The sequence below is a fragment of the Passer montanus genome, unplaced genomic scaffold (assembly GCF_014805655.1).
Source record: "Passer montanus isolate IOZ18808 unplaced genomic scaffold, ASM1480565v1 scaffold225, whole genome shotgun sequence".
NCBI classification, from domain to species: Eukaryota; Metazoa; Chordata; class Aves; order Passeriformes; family Passeridae; genus Passer; species Passer montanus.
In genome coordinates, this window is record NW_024366871.1 from 283,457 (window position 1) to 303,435 (window position 19,979).

Sequence of the window (19,979 nt, forward strand, 5' to 3'; positions counted from 1 at the left end):
TGGGCTGGGCACTCCTGGGGGCTCTCTGAGGCTCGGGCAGAGCAGAGCAGGGCTGAGGCTCAGCAGAGCAGGGATGGAGCAGAGCACAGCAGGGCTGAGGCTCAGCAGAGCAGAGCAGGGCTGAGGCTCAGGCAGAGCAGAGCAGGGCTGAGGCTCAGGCAGAGCAAAGCAGGGCTGGGGCTCAGCAGAGCAGAGCAGGGCTGAGGCTCAGGCAGAGCACAGCAGGGATGAAGCAGAGCACAGCAGGGCTGAGGCTCAGGCAGAGCACAGCAGGGATGGAGCAGAGCAGAGCAGGGATAAAGCAGAGCAGAGCAGGGCTGAGGCTCAGCAGAGCACAGCAGGGCGGGACACTGCCACTGTCCCAGGCGGATGAAGCACAGCAGGGCTGAGGCTCCCTCTCCAGGAGCTCAGCAGCACGGCAGGCAGGGAGTTTATAAAAATGCCCATCCCTGCTGGAGTGCTCGGAGTCACAGAGTCCTCACACAGGGTGCTGCTGGCACCACCAGAACCTTTGACATTCCCCTTGGCAGATACAATCCCAGAGTCCTGGAGTGGTTTGGGTGGGAAGGGACTGTACCAGTCACCCAGTGCCACCCCTGCCATGGCAGGGACACTGCCACTGTCCCAGGCTGCTCCCAGCCCTGCCCTTGGGCACTGCCAGGGATCCAGGGCAGCCCCAGCTGCTCTGGGCAATGCCTGGGGTGCCCTTCCTGGGAATTCTGCCTGGCTGGGTGCCCTGAGGAGGAATTTGGGCCCTGGCACAGCTGGGGCACTGCAGTGGCCCTGGCAGGGCCAGCAGGGCAGGGGGAGTTGCCTGGGCTGGGTGAGGAGCTGGGGTTGGCATCAGTGGCAGATGCAGGGGACATCCCTGCTGTGGGACCTGCTGAGAGCCAGGGGACATCCCTGCTGAGAGCCAGGGGACATCCCTGCTGAGAGCCAGGGGACATCCCTGCTGAGAGCCAGGGGACATCCCTGCTGTGGGACCTGCTGAGAGCCAGGGGACATCCCTGCTGAGAGCCAGGGGACATCCCTGCTGTGGGAGCTGCTGAGAGCCAGGGGACATCCCTGCTGAGAGCCAGGGGACATCCCTGCTGTGGGAGCTGCCCATCCAGGGGACATCCCTGCTGTGGAGGCTGCAGAGCCAGGCTGGGAGCACAGGGAGGGTGAGGAAGGAGCCCCACAGGCCTGGCCTGACCTCAGCTGTGCCCAGTTCTGGCCCCTCAGTTTGGGAAGGATGTTGAGAGGCTTGGATGTGGCCAGAGGAGGCAGCAAGGCTGGTGAGGCGTGGGAACACAAACCCTGTGAGGAGTGTTTGAAGGAGCTGGGGTTGTTTTGGGGAAGAGGAGGCTCAGAGGTGACCTTGTTGCTCTCTACAATTCCTGAAGGGAGGTTGGACACAGCTGGGGTTGTCTCTCCCACCAGGAGCACTGACAGAACCACAGGACACAGTCCCAGCTACCTCAGGGAAGGTGTAGGTTGGATATTAGGGAAAAAAAATTCACTGAAAGAGTAATAAAGCGCTGGGATGCTCCTCCCAGGGAGGTGGTGGGATCTGCATCTCTGCTGTGTTTAAAAAAGGCTGGACATGGCCCTGAGTGCTGTGTTCTAGATTTGAGTTGAGGTGTTGGGGCACAGGTTGGACTCCATGACTTTGGAGGTCTCTCCCAACCTCATGATGCTGATTGTGTGAAACCAGCCCCAGTTCTGCTTCCATTCCTGGGTTTAAATCTCTTACAGGAGGTTTGGGATCACACCGAAGTTTTGCCTTTTTCCTCCTGGTGGAATTCAGATGGAGTGGCACTGGCACAGGGGCTGGGCAGGCTGCTCAGAGGCTGCTGCAGTGCCAGAGTGCAGGGAGGATTTGGGGTTTGGGTGATTTATAAACACTGTCAGGGGCAGGCCAGGGTCTGGGGGCACCAGGAGAGAGCTCTCCAAGCACAGGCTGTGTCCTGGGAGGGGACACTGATGGCTTGGGGCCCTGCTCTCTCTGGGAGCTAATCCCAGGCTGAACTTTGATATAAAATAATTGTCTGTTAAAGAATAAAAGGGGAGGGGCTGAGGCTCCTCAGGGAGGTGGGAATTTCAGGAGAGCTTTGCCCTGGGCTGATCCCCCAGAGTGGGCAGCAGTGCTCCTCCAGGCCCTTGTCTCAGCTCTCTCAGAGACTGCCCCCAGGAGATTTCTGCTTTTCCAGCTCTCCCCACACTCACCCTGTGCTTTCCCCATCTCTGTGTTTTCCATGCCAGCCCAAATTCCCTGGCCAGCACCTTTAGTTACAGTTCCTTCAAGTGCTGGGAGTTACCGGAGATGGTGGCTGCTGTTGTTCCCATGGTTTCTGGGTGGCTGTTGCTGTTGTTCCCATGGTTTTGGGGGGGCTGTTATTATTCCCATGGTTTGTGGGTAGTTGTTGCTGTTGTTCCCATGGTTTCTGGGTGGCTGTTGCTGTTGTTCCCATGGTTTTGGGGGGGCTGTTATTATTCCCATGGTTTGTGGGTAGTTGTTGCTGTTGTTCCCATGGTTTCTGGGTGGCTGTTGCTGTTGTTCCCATGGTTTTGGGGGGGCTGTTATTATTCCCATGGTTTGTGGGTAGTTGTTGCTGTTGTTCCCATGGTTTCTGGGTGGTTGTTCCCATGGTTTGTGGGTAGTTACTGCTGTTGTTCCCATGGTTTGTGGGTGTGCTGTTCCACTCCTGTGCAGCTCTCACAGTGCCTCTCTTTCCCTGCAGTGAGGGCCATGGGAAGCTGACAGTGTTCTCAGTGAAAGCCATGCTGGCCACCATGTGTGGGGGGAAGATCCTGGACAAGCTCAGATGTGAGTACCCCGAGGAGTCCCAGCCCTTGTGGACCTTTTCCTTTTCCTTTTCCTCTTTCCTTTCCTTTCCTTTCCTTTCCCATTTTCCTTTCCTTTCCTCTTTCCTTTCCTTTCCTCCCTTCTGAAGGGTTTTATTTTTCTGATTTTGTGATCTTTACACTGAGCTGGAGCTGTGCAGAATTCCAGAGTCATTAAGGTGGGACAGTCCCTCCCAGCCCACTGAGTCCAGGCTGTGCCCACCTTGTCCCCAGAGCACTGGGTGCCACATCCAGGCCTTCTGGGACTCCTCCAGGGATGTTTGTTCCATGTTCCAGCTCCTGGTTATCCCAAGCCCAGGACTGAGGAGCCTTCCCAAGCCCATTCCTTCAATTTAAGCTCTTGGGCACTTGAAATGGAGCACTTGAGGGCTGCTTTCCAGTAGGAATGTTCCAGGTGTCACCATTTCCCTGCTTTGAGGGTGTTGGAGGCTCCTGTGAATGTCCTGCTGCCCCTGAGGCTCTCTGCACCTTCTCCCTCTGCAATCCCAGCTGCTGAGGGGGAATCCCAGGGTGGTTTGGGTGGGAAGGGACCTGGGACACCTCCCCCTGCCCAGGCTGCTCCCAGCCCTGCCCTGAGCCCTGCTGGGCTCTGAGCAGGTTCCCAGCTGTGCCCAGCAGCTCTGGGCTGATGGAACTGACCCACACCCCAAACCCCAAACCCCAAACCCTGCTGGGTGAGCACTCAGAGCAGGACTCCTCCAGCTGGAGAGAAATCTGCTGGTGGAAGAGATCTGGAAAATCCTGAGCACGATGGGGAGCTGCAAACAGCTGCTCCTTCCTGCTGGGACACCTCCCCCTGGCCAGGCTGCTCCCAGCCCTGCCCTGAGCCCTGCTGGGCTCTGAGCAGGTTCCCAGCTGTGCCCAGCAGCTCTGGGCTGATGGAACTGACCCACACCCCACACCCCAAACCCCAAACCCTGCTGGGTGAGCACTCAGAGCAGGACTCCTCCAGCTGGAGAGAGATCTGCTGGTGGAAGAGATCTGGAAAATCCTGAGCACGATGGGGAGCTGCAAACAGCTGCTCCTTCCTTCCCCTCCAGAGGAGCCCCAGGTTCCTGCAGGAGCTGGAGGAGCAGAGCCCAGCTCTGCTTCAACCTCCCCGAGCTGGGGTGGGTGTGGAACCCCCTGAGCCCCTGCTCCTGGAGCCTCTTCCAGTCAGGCACATCCCTCAGGGCTGCTGAGTGCCAGGGCTCTGGGGGGATGCTCCTGCCCAGCATCTGCTCTGGGGAGGAGCAGCCTTCTTAAAAGTTGTTAAAAACAGGATTGGGTAAATCTGGTCTCTGGGGACAGGGGGAAAGGTTCTGGCTGGATTTGGAAGGAATTTTTTTGTGTGTGGCTATAATTAGAATTTTACTCATAGAAGCCTTGCTGTTGGATGTTGGTTATCGTGGCCTGTGGGCTGTTTGGAGTTTTCTTTGGTTTATGAACTCTTTAAACAGCACTTGAGCCTTGCAGAAGTTTGGCAGTGGCATGTTTAACTTTTGGTCTGGATTTCTTCTGAGCATTATCATTGTGCTGCTTGGCTGCCCCCCTCTCCTTCCTGTTGGTTTGCTCAGCTTTTACAGAGACAGGCCACCTGAGAGGTGTTTGAAAAGATTTTATTCCAGTATCAGTCTTGGTGAATAGTGGGACACCAGAGATGTAAAACTCAATGCCATTCCACCAGAAGCCAGCCCATTTCTTGGTTGCAATACCTTAGAAATGTTTTTAGCTTATTAGCTTTTGCCACACAGTGCTGCTATTCTAACACAAATCACCTCTGTTTTTCTCCACATTGTCTTGCTGCAATGTATTTTTCACAGTTCTGATTCTATAAAACATCTAGTTTTGTTTTATTCTTTACAAATCCATTCCCCACATCTGTCCCTGATTACTGACCCTCTTCACCCCCAAAACCTCCTTGTCCAGAAGATCCCAGCCCAGCCTCCCTTCCCTGAGCAGGCTCCTGCCAATCCTGGGAGTTGTTTTTAATGTTCTCATCCCGTGGTCCCTGTGAGTGATGGGGACAGGACAGTGTCCTGGAGTGGCACAGAGGGACTGGGGGAGCTTCAGTGGGGCCCTTCCCTGGCTCTGGAATTTCCTGGGATGTTCTCTCCTTGCAGAGCAGCTCCTTGTGGGGCTGTGCAGGGCAGGGATCCCAGCATCCCTGGGGCTGGAATCCCTCCCAGCCCCTCCAGTGCCAGCTGTGCCCAGTGCCCACCTTGTCCCCAGGGCCCTGGGTGCCACCTCCAGGGCTGGGCACTCCAAACCTCCAAGGCCTGAGCACCTTTTCCGTGGGGAATTCCTCCTGATGTCCAGCCTGAGGCTGCTCCCTCTCATCCTGCCACCAGCTGCCCTTTGAAAGGTTATGATGCTTTTTATTTATTTATTTATTTTTATTTTTATTTTTTAAATTTTTATTTATTTATTTTTATTTATTATATCCTGCTTTTCATCATCTCCAGTTTCACTGCCACTTCCCCATGTGGAACTTTCCCACCTTGACAACAAACCCACTTTTTACCCTGCAAGACAAACACTGGAGGGGTTTTTCATTTCCCCTGGGCACAGCCTGGGCTGTTCTCTCTCATTTTCAGATTCCCATGCCTTGAATTTCTCTCTCTTCAGGATCACCTCACTGCTGCTGCCTGCTCAGCTCAGCTGAGTGTCCTGAGCACACCCAGGAGCTTTCAGCCCATTTTAAACACAACTGTGTCCTGTCCCTGTTGTGTCCTGCCCTTCCCACCCTGCCAGCTTCACTGCAGACCTGCAGCTCCTGTGCACAGGATCCTGCTCCAGAAAGGACAAGGATTCTGGAATTTTGGCTCTCTGGTTTCAGTTGTTCCCATTGTTTTCATTTTATGTTCATTTTCATCCTGACTTTTCTTCAGTTTCTAGGTTAAGTCTAATTTTTCTGGCTGGCTTATTTTCCTAAAATACACAAATCCACCACTTCAAATATATTTCCCCCCTCAATTTCTCCTAATATGTTTTCTTTTATAACATTATTCAAGAGCCCTTCAGTCCAAGCTGCTCTGTTCAGTCAGTGATACAGATTCCAGGTATTTTATCCCTCTGAGCTAAGGCATTGCAGGCCTCTTCCTGAGCTCATTCTTTCAGGAAATTGGGATAACTCCTCCAGTTCACTGGAAATGTGCCTTTCTGAAAGTGTCTTTTTGTCTGAAGCTGGTTTTGATCACTGAAATGAAGGTTGTTTTCTGCCAGCATGAGCTTTTTGATGTTTAATTCCTGCTGGTGCCTGAAATAACAGCAGGAGGGTTCAGTGCCACGGAGGAGATGTGGGGTCTGTCACATCCTGGGGAATTCTAGGCTGTGTTTCCATTGCAGACCCCCCTGTGGAGCATGCCCTGACTCTGGCTGTGCCTCAGGCCCAGCAGGATGTGAGAGATCTCTCCAAGGAGATTCTGGAGCCCAGGCAGTGCTGTTTACCTGGATTTTGTCCTGCTGTCGTGCTCTCTGCATCCTGCCCCTGGGACCGGCCTTTGCTGGGGGCTGCAGCTCTGGGGAGGGGATCAGGGACCCCCAGGGCTCAGGGAGGAGCAGGGACAGGCAGTGGGGCACCTGCAGCACCTCCCTCTTCTCCTTCCATCCCTACAAACATCAGGGAACATCTGCTCAGCCCCTGTTTGCTCTCAGGAGCACGTTTGTCCCCACAGGGCTGCGTAAAAAGTGTGAACTCCTCTCATGACAAATGCTCCCAAAATCCCAGAATGGTTTGGGCTGGAAGGGACCTTAAATCCCAGCCCATTGAATCCAACCCCATTAAATCCAACCCCATTAAATCCAACCCCATTAAATCCAACCCCATTAAATCTCACCCCATTAAATCTCACCCCATTAAATCCAACCTCATTAAATCCAACCCCATTAAATCCCCATTCCACCCCTGCCATGGCAGGGGCACTGCCACTGTTTGGGCTGGAAGGGACCTTAAATCCCACCCCATTGAATACCACCCCATTAAATCTCACCCCATTAAATCCAACCTCATTAAATCCAACCCCATTAAATCCCCATTCCACCCCTGCCATGGCAGGGGCACTGCCACTGCCCCAGGTGCTCCCAGTGTCCAGCCTGGCCTTGGGCACTGCCAGGGATCCAGGGGCAGCCCCAGCTGCTCTGGGTACCCTGTGCCAGCCCTGCCCACCCTGCCAGGGAACAATTCCTCATTGCCAAGATCTGAGATCCAAAATGGGATCTGATTCCCCTTCCCAGCTGTTCCTGTGGATGAGATCAGTGCCCTCAGCTTCCAATGGCTCCTGGCAAAGCTGGGAAGGGAATGGAGCCCCAGCAGAGGCTGAGGGAGCTGGGGAGGGAATGGAGCCCCAGGAGAGGCTGAGGGAGCTGGGAAGGGAATGGAGCCCCAGCAGAGGCTGAGGGAGCTGGGAAGGGGCTCAGCCTGGAGAAAAGGAGGCTCAGGGGGGACCTTGTGGCTCTGCACAACTCCCTGCCAGGAGGGGACAGCCAGGGGGGGTCGGGCTCTGCTGCCAGGGACCAGGGACAGGACAAGGGGAAATGGCCTCAGGCTGGGCCAGGGCAGGCTCAGGGTGGGCACCAGGAGGAATTTGCCCATGGAAAGGGTGCTCAGGCCTTGGCAGGGGCTGCCCAGGGAGGGTGGCAGTGCCCATCCCTGCAGGTGTCACCTGGATGTGGCACTGAGTGCCCTGGGCTGGGATAAGGTGGGCACTGGGCACAGGTTGGGATTTTCCAGCCCCAGGATCCTGGCTGCTGTGCCCCTGCCATGCCCGTGCCCTCAGTGTGCATTCCCCTGCAGCTGTGCCAGCTGTGCCAGTGTTGGAGCTGTGTTCCACCCCGGAGCCTCCTCTGGGGCTTTCTGTAGGGTCAGGTTCTGTAGGACTGTGTCCCCTAATGACACAGTGACAAAACTGGCCTTTGTCCCCCAGAAAAGGAAAGAAGCCCAGAAGTGTCTCTCGACCATTAGGTGAAAAGCCACCTCATAGGAGCTCAGGGACTTCACCAAAAACCTGAGGATATCTAATTGGATAGAAGGCAAAACGTCCCTGAACCATCAGGTAGAAAAGAGGAGAATCAAAGAGCAAAGGGATTTGGTGAGGTGTTTTTACCAGGAGCAGACCTCTGCACCTGGCTCGGGTTTTTCTGGTTGTTATTTTGCCTTTTATTAAACCTTTTTTGTTTCTAACACTGCAGCAGAAGTCATCCTGCTCATTTTATGCCCCTAAAGTAATAGCTGAGCTATCCTCAGGTGTATTGTATTTCTTTTGAGGCCTTATGAGACCTGGCCCAAGAAAAAAGAAACATAACAAGGTTCCAGCTGTGTTCCCCTGGAATTCTCCTGCTCTCCCTGTCTGTCCCAGCTGGGCATGGCAGGAGCTTCCCCTGCCCTGCCTGGGCTGGAGTGGGGTGGAGGAAAAGGATTGGGAGCCCTGCCCTGGATAAATCCTGTCCTGGATAAATCCTGTCCTGGATAAATCCTGTCCTGGATAAATCCTGTCCTGGATGAATCCTGCCCTGGATGAATCCTGTCCTGGATAAATCCTGTCCTGGATAAATCCTGTCCTGGATAAATCCTGTCCTGGATGAATCCTGTCCTGGATAAATCCTGTCCTGGATAAATCCTGTCCTGGATAAATCCTGTCCTGGATAAATCCTGTCCTGGATAAATCCTGTCCTGGCCTCGGGGTGCAGGAACAGGGATTTGGGTTCCTGCCCTGGATAAATACCCGGGGAGCCCTTGGGGTGCAGGAACAGGGATTGGGGTTCCTGCCCCGGATAAATCCTGTCCTGGAGCAGCACAGCTCAGGGAACCCCTTGAGGTGCAGGAACAGGGATTTGGGGTTCCTGTCCTGGATAAATCCCCAGGGAGCCCTCGGGGTGCAGGAACAGGGATTGGGGTTCCTGCCCTGGATAAACCCCCGGGGAGCCCCTCGGGGTGTGGGAACAGGGATTGGGGTTCCTGCCCTGGATAAATCCTGTCCTGGATAAATCCCAGGGGAGCCCTCGGGGTGCAGGAAAAGGGATTTGGGTTCCTGCCCTGGATAAATCCTGCCCTGGCAGCACAGCCCAGGGAGCCCCTCGGGGTGCAGGAACAGGGATTGGGGTTCCTGCCCTGTATAAACCCCGGGGAGCCCCTCGGGGTGCAGGAACAGGGATTGGGGTTCCTGCCCTGGATAAATCCTGCCCTGGCAGCACAGCCCAGGGAGCCCCTCGGGGTGCAGGAACAGGGATTTGGGTTCCTGCCCCGGTAAACCCCCGGGAGCCCGCGGGGTGCAGGAACAGGGATTGGGGTTCCTGCCCCGGTAAATCCCCGGTAAATCCCCGGGGTGCAGGACAGGGATTTGGGTTCCTGCCCCGGTAAACCCCCGGGAGCCCGCGGGGTGCAGGAACAGGGATTGGGGTTCCTGCCCCGGTAAATCCCCAGGGTGCAGGACAGGGATTGGGGTTCCTGCCCTGGATAAACCCCGGGAGCCCGCGGGGTGCAGGGGAGCCGTCCCGCAGCAATCCCATATTTACCCGGGGGTTTATTGTATTTCCTTACAGATCTTTTCTCTCAGATCTCAGATTGCACGGGGCTGCTGCTGTTCCCCAGGTTCGAGCAGCTGCTGCGGGAGGTGCTGAGGCTGCCCACGGCCGTGTTCGAGGGGCCCTCCTTCGGCTACACCGAGCACTCGCTGCGCTCCTGCTTCCCCCAGCAGGTCAGGGCGGGGAGCGGCTCGGGGGTTTGGGATTGGGGATTGGGATTGGGGATTGGGGGCTGGGCTCTGGGATTGGGAGTCTGGGATTGGGGATTGGGGTCTGGGCTCTGGCATCGGGGTCTGGGCTTTGGGGTTTGGAGTCTGGGATTGGGGATTGGGGTCTGGGCTCTGGCATCGGGGTCTGGGCTTTGGGGTTTGGAGTCTGGGATTGGGGATTGGGGTCTGGGCTCTGGCATCGGGGTCTGGGCTTTGGGGTTTGGAGTCTGGGATTGGGGGGTCGGGGATTGGGGATCAGGGTCTGGGATTGGGGATTTGGGGTCTGGGATTGGGGTCTGGGATTGGGGATTTGGGGTTTGGGATTGGAGATTGCGATTGGGGATTTAGGATTGGGCTCTGGGATTGGGGATTTGGGGCCTGGGATTTGGGATTGGGGGTCTGGGATTTGGAGATGGGGGATCAGGGATTTGGGGTCTGGGATTTGGGGTCTGGGATTGGGGATCTGGGATTCTGGATTTGGGATTCAGGATTTGCAGTCAGGGATCTGGGATCAGGGATTAGGGGTTTTGGATTGGGGATTCAGGATTTGGGCTCAGGGATCTGGGATCAGGGATCTGAGGTCAAGGATTATGGATCTAGGATCTGAAATCTAGGATTTAGGATTCAGGATTTGCAATCTGGGATCGAGGGTTTGGGATCTGGCATCTGGGGTCTTGGGATTTGGGATCTGGAATTCAGGATTTGGAATGTGGGATCTGGAATTCAGGATTTGGGATCTGGGATTCAGGATTTGGGCTCAGGGATCTGGGATCAGGGATCTGAGGTCAAGGATTATGGATCTAGGATCTGAAATCTAGGATTTGGGATTTGGGATTCAGGATTTGCAATCTGGGATCGAGGGTTTGGGATCTGGCATCTGGGGTCTTGGGATTTGGGATCTGGAATTCAGGATTTGGCCCCTGTACAACCCAACACTGTGAAACAGTCCCAGATTGGCAGCTGAAGGATTTTCTGTCATTTCAGCTGATTCCCCTCCTCCAGGGGCCTCCCCTGTTCCCCATCAGCACACCAGGGGTGACTCATTTCTTTCCCAAAACATAAACCATGCCATTTTTACCATTTCCCCTTGATTTTTCAGAGTTTTTTCACTGTGTTAAGACAATTAGTTTAACAAGTCAGGCTCTGTTCCAAATAAACACCTTCTGTGCACCAGGTTATTTTTAAATCCATTGCAGTTGTGTTTTAATTGTTCCAATGATTCGTTTCTCGTTTGAGGTAATGTAAATAATATTAATCAGGATTGAACTAATCCTTCAATCAACTGTAACCATGGCCTTGATTGATCTTAGGCCTGAAATGAAATGTTTGGACTCTGGGCATGACGATGCTGCAGCAGAAACAGTTCTGCAGCATTTGATGTAAGATTTATAGTGGCTAAATAGAAGTTAATTGGCAATTAGCATGTTTGGAGTATGGCACAGTAGGAAACAGCCTTTGGTTTCAGAATCAGTGAGGCTCCAGATTTATATTGGAGATTGGCAATGGGGAATTGTTCCCTGGCAGGGTGGGCAGGGCTGGCACAGCTGGGGCTGCCCCTGCATCCCTGGCAGTGCCCAAGGCCAGGCTGGGCACTGGGATTTAAAAAGTGCAAACTCCTCTCATCAAAAATGTTTTCAGAATCCCAGAGTGATTTGGGTTGGGAGGGAGCTTAAATCCCACCCAGTGGCAGCATCCCTGCCATGGCAGGGACAATTCCCATTGTCCCAGGGTGCTCCCAATGCCCAGCCTGGCCTTGGGCACTGCCAGGGACCCAGGGGCAGTGGCAGTGGCCCTGCCATGGCAGGGGTGGCACTGGGGGTGGTTGAGGTCCCTTCCCACCCCAGCCCTTCCCTGTTCCCTGGCTGGCATTCCAGCAACGTCCCTGGCAGGCAGAAATGGAGAAGGCCTGGCAGTGGGAAATGCAGCTCAGCTCCTCTCCGTGCTGCCTGTGCTCTCCCTGCAGAAGAAGGTGATGCTGAACATGTTCCTGGACACGCTGATGGCCGACCCTCCTCCCCAGTGCCTTGTGTGGCTGCCCCTCATGCACAGACTGGCCCACGTGGAGAATGGTAAATTGAAATGGGAAATTGAAAATGGGAAATTGAAAATGGGAATTGAAATGGGAAATTGAAAAGAATCCCAGAGTGATTTGGGTTGGGAGGGAGCTTAAATCCCACCCAGTGGCAGCATCCCTGCCATGGCAGGGACAATTCCCATTGTCCCAGGGTGCTCCCAATGCCCAGCCTGGCCTTGGGCACTGCCAGGGACCCAGGGGCAGTGGCAGTGGCCCTGCCATGGCAGGGGTGGCACTGGGGGTGGTTGAGGTCCCTTCCCACCCCAGCCCTTCCCTGTTCCCTGGCTGGCATTCCAGCAACGTCCCTGGCAGGCAGAAATGGAGAAGGCCTGGCAGTGGGAAATGCAGCTCAGCTCCTCTCCGTGCTGCCTGTGCTCTCCCTGCAGAAGAAGGTGATGCTGAACATGTTCCTGGACACGCTGATGGCCGACCCTCCTCCCCAGTGCCTTGTGTGGCTGCCCCTCATGCACAGACTGGCCCACGTGGAGAATGGTAAATTGAAATGGGAAATTGAAAATGGGAAATTGAAATGGGAAATTGAAATGGGAAATTGAAAATGGTAAAAATTGAAAATGGGAAATTGAAAATGGGAAAAATTGAAAATGGGAAATTGAAAATGGGAAAAATTGAAAATGGGAAATTGAAAATGGGAAAAATTGAAAATGGGAAATTGAAAATGGGAAATTGAAAATGGGAAAAATTGAAAATGGGAAATTGAAAATGGGAAATTGAAAATGGGAAATTGAAATGGGAAATTGAAAATGGGAAATTGAAAATGGTAAAAATTGAAAATGGGAAATTGAAAATGGTAAATTGAAAATGGGAAATTGAAAATGGTAAAAATTGAAAATGGGAAATTGAAAATGGGAAATTGAAAATGGGAAATTGAAAATGGGAAATTGAAAATGGTAAATGCAGCATTCACACAGTGGGAATGTCCTGTCCTTGCTGACGTTACCAGCACCTTGTGCCTCCATCAGTGCTGGCCAGAGCAGCTGGAGGGGTCACAGTGTGCTGGGGACGTGGGGCTGCCTGGGAGGGAAAGCAGCAGCACTGCAAACCCCATGGGTTTTAGTTAGTAGGAAAAAAATTACATTCTCGAAATATTCCTGAGTCTGAGGGAGCTGGAAAGGAGCAAAGGAGGCTCAGGGGGGGATCCTGGGATTTTAAAATTCATTTTGAGGTGGCATTTTCCCAGGGTGAAGTCCTGTGGGAAGTCACGCCCAGGAGGTGAGGAGGTGGATCTGGTTAAAATGTTGGTAACTCCAGGGCAAAGGGGACCCTGGTGTGACCCTGGCATTCCCTGGCATGTGGCAATTTCCCAGGGTCAAGTCCTGTGGGAAGTCATGCCCAGGAGGTGGATCTGGTTAAAATATTGGTAACTCCAGGGCAAAAGGGACCCTGGTGTGACCCTGGCATTCCCTGGCAGCAGCCAGGAGCAGGAGGGGACCAGCTGGGCTGCTCCCCCTCACTGGGCTCTGTCCTACCCAAAGCTAAACTTTGGCCCTTGGAGAAAAATCAAAACAAACAGAAATAGCACCACAAGAAAAACCCCACAAACACAATCCTAAACAAACCAACCCCACAAAAACCTAAACAAACAAAACCCAGTAAAGCAACAACAGAAAATGAAAACCACAACAAAAACCCAACAAAACAACCAAAAAACCCAAAGCATGACAGACAAAAAAACCCTGTAGGTAACCAAAACAGCTGCCTCCTCTTTTGTTCCCATCTTGCTGCTCCTGATTTAATAATCCCTGATCCTGGCTGTTCCAATCTTGTCCTTATCCATCACTGTGAGGCTGTGCCCTGTGCAGGACAGGGAGTGCTGTCCCTGTCCCTGTCCCTGTCCCTGTCCCTGTCCCTGTCCCTGTCCCTGCTGTGCCTCGTGGTCTCTGTTATCAGTGTTGTTATTGCTTCCCTCTTCAGGAAATCAGGGTTGGGGTTATTATTCCTTCCCTGAGCAGGAAATCAGGGCTGGGGTTATTATTCCTTCCCTGATCAGGAAATCAGGGTTGGGGTTATTATTCCTTCCCATCAGGGCTGGGGTTATTATTCCTTCCCTCATCAGGAAATCAGGGTTGGGCTCTGTGCTGCCTCTGTGCCCTTTCATCAGCAGCAATCTCTGCTGCCTGCACGGAGCCAGGGAGGGGAGGGGACAGCTCTGACAGGGTGGGGGAGCACTTCTCGTGGATCAGGCTGGCAGAGCTGGGGGGGCTCACCTGGAGAGGAGAAGGATCCAGGCAGAGCTCAGAGCCCCTGGCAGGGCCTGGAGGGGCTCCAGGAGAGCTGCAGAGGGACTGGGGACAAGGCTGGAGGGACAGGGCACAGGGAATGGCTCCCAGTGCCAGAGGGCAGGGCTGGGTGGGAGATTGGCAATGAGGAATTGTTCCCTGGCAGGGTGGGCAGGGCTGGCACAGCTGGGGCTGCCCCTGCATCCCTGGCAGTGCCAAGGCCAGGCTGGACACTGGCACACCCTGGGACAGTGCACAGACTCCCCCTGAGCTCAGCACTTCCCTGAGTGTGCCCAGGGAGGGAGATGCCTGCAGAAGGAATATTGGGAGAAGGAATATTTTGAGAAAGAACATTGGGAGAACCTGTCAGCTGGAACTGCTGTGCCACCATCAGCTTCATCTGAGGGTTAATGGGACCAAAATTGCCAGCTCTGCCCCCAAAACCCTGCCCAAGCCCCGGGTGCTGGAGGAGCTGGGGGGGTCTGGAAGCTGCAGTGAAATGAGATCTTCCAGGTTCACCAAAAATCCATTTTCTTTGTTTTCCTGCCAGTCTTCCACCCCGTGGAGTGCTCGTACTGCCACTGTGAGAGCATGATGGGCTTCAGGTACCGGTGCCAGCAGTGCCACAACTACCAGCTGTGCCAGAGCTGCTTCTGGAGGGGCCACGCCAGCGGCCCCCACAGCAACCAGCACCAGATGAAGGAGCACTCCTCCTGGGTAAGGGGGGTAAGGGCACTGCCCCACAGCAACCAGCACCAGATGAAGGAGCACTCCTCCTGGGTAAGGGCACTGCTGGGCAGGGCACTGCTCCTGGGTAAGGGCACTGCTGGGTAAGGGCACTGCTGGGCAGGGCACTGCTCCTGGGCAGGGCACTCCTACTGGTCAGGGCATTCCTCCTGGGTAAGGGCACTGCTCCTGGGTAAGGGGCACTCCTGGGTAAGGGCACTCCTGGGTAAGGGGCATTGCTCCTGGGCAGGGCACTCTTGGGTTAGGTCTTCCTCCAGGGCACGGCACTCCTCCTAGGTCAGGGCTTCCTCCTGGGTCAGGGCACTGCTCCTGGGTAAGGGGCACTCCTGGGCAGAGCATTCCTCCTGGGCAAGGGCTTCTCTTGGGCAGGAACATTCCTCCTGGGCAGGAACATTCCTCCTGGGGGTCAGGCCACTGCTCCTGGGTCAAGGGCACTCTTGGGTAAGGGCCTGGATAAGGGGCACTCCTCCTAGGTAAGGGCTTCTCCTGGGCAGGGCACTGCTCCTAGGACTGGGCATTCCTCCTGGCCAGGGCACTCCTGGGGGTGAGGCCACTGCTCCTGGGTAAGGGGCACTCCTGGGTCAGGGCACTGCTCCTGGGCAGGGCATTCCTCCTGGGTAAGGGCTTCTCATGGACAGGATCACTCCTCCTGGGTGTGAGGTCACTGCTCCTGGGTAAGGGCTTCTCCTGGTAAGGGTGCTCCTCCTGGGTAAGGGGCACTCCTGGGCAGGGCACTGCTCCTGGGTAAGGGCTTCTCTTGGGCAGGAACATTCCTAGGGTGAGGATGTTCCTCCTGAGGGTGAGGCTGTTCCTCCTGGGTGAGGCTGTTCCCCCTCAGTACCTGGATGCAGAGCAGCCTCTCCTGATTCCCTCAGGCACGTTCAGGGTCTGGAGCAGAGCTGCTCCAGGGGCTTTTCCAAACCCCAAAGGCTGTGAACAGGGAACTGGGGTGGGTTTGTTGTTTATTCCTGGCTGCCAAAGCTGGCATGGAGGCACATCCAGCTGGGCACCAGGGGCTGCCCAACACCTCCAGGGCATGGGGGGCACCAGCCTGGCTCAGCTCAGGGACAGCCCCCGGGGTGGCATGTGGATCTGCAGAGGGACCAGGACAGCCTGGATCCATGGGCTGGGGCCACTGGGCTGGGGGACAGCAAGGCCAAGAGCTGGGTCCTGCACCGGGGTCACACCAAGCCCAGGGAACAGCCCAGGATGGGGCAGAGGGCACAGGGAGGGTGGCAGTGCCCAGCCCTGGGGGTGCCCCAGGAGTTCCTGGAGGTGGCACTCGGTGCCCTGGGCTGGGGACAAGGTGGGGATGGGCACAGCTGGGACTGGGTGGTCCTGAGGGCTTTCCCACCCCCTGGGCTTCTGGAATTCCACTGTTGTAGGGGCTGCTCCTCCCAGAAAAACCAGCCAGTGACCCTGAGTGCTGCTCTGGCAGGACTTTATCCAGGGGCACTGGGTACCTGGATGTTCCTCCTGCTGAGGATGTTCCTCCTGCTGAGGATGTTCCCCCTCAGTACCTGGATGCAGAGCAGCCTCTCCTGATTCCCTCAGGCACGTTCAGGGTCTGGAGCAGAGCTGCTCCAGGGGCTTTTCCAAACCCCAAAGGCTGTGAACAGGGAACTGGGGTGGGTTTGTTGTTTATTCCTGGCTGCCAAAGCTGGCATGGAGGCACATCCAGCTGGGCACCAGGGGCTGCCCAACACCTCCAGGGCATGGGGGGCACCAGCCTGGCTCAGCTCAGGGACAGCCCCCGGGGTGGCATGTGGATCTGCAGAGGGACCAGGACAGCCTGGATCCATGGGCTGGGGCCACTGGGCTGGGGGACAGCAAGGCCAAGAGCTGGGTCCTGCACCGGGGTCACACCAAGCCCAGGGAACAGCCCAGGATGGGGCAGAGGGCACAGGGAGGGTGGCAGTGCCCAGCCCTGGGGGTGCCCCAGGAGTTCCTGGAGGTGGCACTCGGTGCCCTGGGCTGGGGACAAGGTGGGGATGGGCACAGCTGGGACTGGGTGGTCCTGAGGGCTTTCCCACCCCCTGGGCTTCTGGAATTCCACTGTTGTAGGGGCTGCTCCTCCCAGAAAAACCAGCCAGTGACCCTGAGTGCTGCTCTGGCAGGACTTTATCCAGGGGCATCTCTAGAGAATGGCACAATTGCTGCATTTTTCTCTCCTTCTCCCACCATCTGTAAATATATTTCTGCAGAACTCTAAATTGAGAAGCCTCACAGGAGGGACCTGAGCAGTAAAGTGCAGTTTGATGGCAGGATGATCACCACAGCTCAAGGAATTGCAGGCAATTTTATGGAGAAAAACCCATTTTATGGCACAAGATAAGCCCAACCTTCCCCTGATTCAAAGAGAATTCAGATGATGATAGGATTATAGTTAATAGTTTTCTTCAGAAGGAAGAGTCATTAGAGCATCACTGTTTCATTTAGGAAATTGGGCTGAAGAGCAGGCAGGAGTTGGGGGGCCAAGGAAAATTCTGTTGTCCTTTTTATAATTTGTGGGTAATAAACTTCTGGAATGTTTAATCCCACCTAACAGGAGGTTATTATTCCCTTAAAAACATAGAAATCCAGGCTGGGATTTTTGATACAAAGAGAGGTGTAAATGATGGAAACCTGCAATGCTTTGGGTGGGGAGGGACATTCAAGCTCATCCAGTGCCATCCTTTTAATATTTTATTTTAACTTCTCCAAGTCGTTCACGTCAATTTTGTGAAAATTTAAATTTTTAAATTATAAAAAATTCCTTATTTTGTGTTTGGCCTGTGTGAGCCCCTGTGAGCTCACTCTGCAGAGTTCCTGGGTGAAGGGGCTGCTGCTCTGCAGCAAAACAAGAAATGTTCTTTGCTGGCTTTTCACCCTCATTCAGCCTTCCCTGGTGGGTTTTCAGTGTTTGTGACCCAGAATGAGCTCAGTAATAAATATCTCCACAGTTATGATAAATATGATCAATATACTTATTGGTAACACTATTTACATAAATATTACTACATTGTTAATAGTAAACAGTATTATTTATATTAATATCATAAATATTACTATATTGTTAATATTATTACATATATATATGCATACAATAGGTACATACATATATATACAGTAGATTATATTTGCATACATATTTATATATTATTTTCATATTATATATACATATATATGTATTTATACATATATATGCACACATACAATAGATCTATTATTTACATTATATATAAAAATATTAAAAATATATATTATTATTATTTACATACTTATAGCTTCTTTTTCCTGAAATTCTGAGGTACCATTGGTCATTTTTTCCTATACAGTAGATTATATTTACATACATATTCATATATTATTTACATATTATATATACATACAATACAATATATATGTACATATATGTATATATACATATATATGCACACATACAATATATATTATTTACACTATAAATAATAATAGTTGTTGTTATTATTATTATTATTATTATTATTATTATTTACATACTTATAGCTTCTTTTTCCCAAAGTTCTGAGGTACCTTTGGTCATTTTTTGCTGCACATAGCACTGAGATATTTTATATACCTCTATAGATTTAACACAGTGATAAAATAAATTAAAATCTGTCACCATAGGGATTTTCTATGGACAAGCTCAGGTAAAAACCTGTTTTTAAGGAGTGGTTTTGCTGCTCGTTGGGGCCTGTTGGAGGGGTGCAAACCTTGAAACACTCCCCAAAAGTTCTTTTTTGGGCTGTTTCAGTTTGGGTTTCACTGAGGAGCCTCGGGCAGGGAGGAGTCTCACCCACAGCAGGAGGCAGAGGACTAGAAAGGGTTAATTTGGGCTGCTCTGTGCCACCTGGGCAAGGTGGCACTGGGAATTCCAGGCTCACCCATCCTGGGCTGGGAGCTGGACCCCTCCCTGCTGTCAGTAATGCAATATTTGGGATTTCTGTCCCTCTGGCATCCCTTGGGAAGGGTTTCCATGGGATGAGAACAGCACTGGAGTGTGGGAAATGGAGTTGTGGAAAATTTCATATTTATAATTCATTTCATTCATATAGGATGTGTCTATACATCCCTACATACATCTGTGTATGTGTTTGTATGTCAACTTCAAAATGAGAAATGTTGACTTGGAAATCCTATGGAACAGGAAAGATACTGTTGGGAGAGAAATGGAAATAGAAATAAGTTTCAAAGAAGAAATCTCCTTTCAGGAAAGGAAATGAAATCTTGAAAACACAAAAGAAAGGCTTGCTCTGGAAAGGAGATAGGATCAATGAAATGAAACTGAAAAAAAAAAAGGAACTTTGGCAGTTCAGTGACTCCAAGGGATTGGTCTGGGAGGAAATGAGTGAAAAGGACCAAAACATGGCAAAACCAGCCTGACAGATACTGCAAAATTAGGAGGAAAAAACAAGGAGGAAGACAGAACACTGAGGGGAAGATATGAATGAAATGGCATGGATACTGAAAAAAAAAAATTAAAAATTTGACCAAAATGAAAACCATCCAAAGGCAGGGGATGCCATGAAGTGCAGGGACGTGGACCCAGCTGACAAATAAAACTAGACATTTTGGAGAAACAGAAGTGTGAAATAGAACTGGAGGCTGTGTCAGGAGCCACGAGGGGCAATTGCAGGTGATTGGCTTTGGGGTGTTCGTGTGTGCTGGGGTAAGAGCTGACAAGTTTTTACTTACAGAATGAGCTGATAATATTTTACTTTGTGCCTTAGAGAGATGAGGCTGAGAATGGAACAAAGGTTTTTAAACGCCTCAGGTGCCCCGTCCCTGGGTCAGGGAAGGGTTTGTTTGTCCCATGGCCCTGGGAGGGGGTTTGGCTCTCAGGAGTGATGTCCCCATCCCTGCCCACCTGAATTCATTCCCTGCCCACCTGAATCAATTCCCTGCCCACCTGAATTCATTCCCAGCCCACCTGAATTCATTCCCTGCCCACCTGAATTAATTCCCTGCCCACCTGAATTAATTCCCCTCCCACCTGAATTCATTCCCTTGCCCACCTGAATCTCCTGCCCACCTGAATTCCCCATCCCACCTGAATTCCCGCGGGGCTCTGCTGGCCCCTCCTGGAAACGGGCTGGGGGCCAGCAGAGGGCATGAGCAGCCCCGGAATGGGCATGGGAGAGGGAATGTGCATGGAAATGGGCATGGGAGCAGCTGCCAGGGCATCCCCAAACACCCAAAACCAGCTGGGAAAGGCCCTGGGGGTGCTGTGCCAGCAGCTGGACACCAGCCTGGGTGTGCCCAGGTGTGCCAGAGGCCCCTGGCTGTGCCAGCTCTGGGGTGGCAGCAGGCCCAGGGCAGTGCCTGTCCCCTGTGCTGGCACTGCTGGGGCACCTTCAGTGC

The 19,979-nt window shown here is 53.1% G+C and overlaps 1 protein-coding gene across 2 annotated transcripts in view; it reads left to right on the forward strand.

Annotated features, from left to right (window-relative positions):
• Positions 1-19,979, forward strand: part of LOC120502640 (dystrobrevin beta) — a 39,221-nt gene that overhangs the window by 15,800 nt on the left and 3,442 nt on the right. Inside the window, exons 6-10 of one of the 2 annotated variants that reach the window (XM_039710216.1) lie at positions 2,724-2,809; positions 9,367-9,521; positions 11,521-11,626; positions 14,419-14,585; positions 16,820-17,528. In XM_039710216.1, coding sequence (XP_039566150.1) covers positions 2,724-2,809; positions 9,367-9,521; positions 11,521-11,626; positions 14,419-14,585; positions 16,820-16,855 — 550 coding nt within the window. In that variant the 3' untranslated portion in view covers positions 16,856-17,528. Of the gene's footprint in view, positions 1-2,723; positions 2,810-9,366; positions 9,522-11,520; positions 11,627-14,418; positions 14,586-16,819; positions 17,529-19,979 lie in introns of those variants that run through there. The other variant, XM_039710215.1, reaches the window with a different exon arrangement.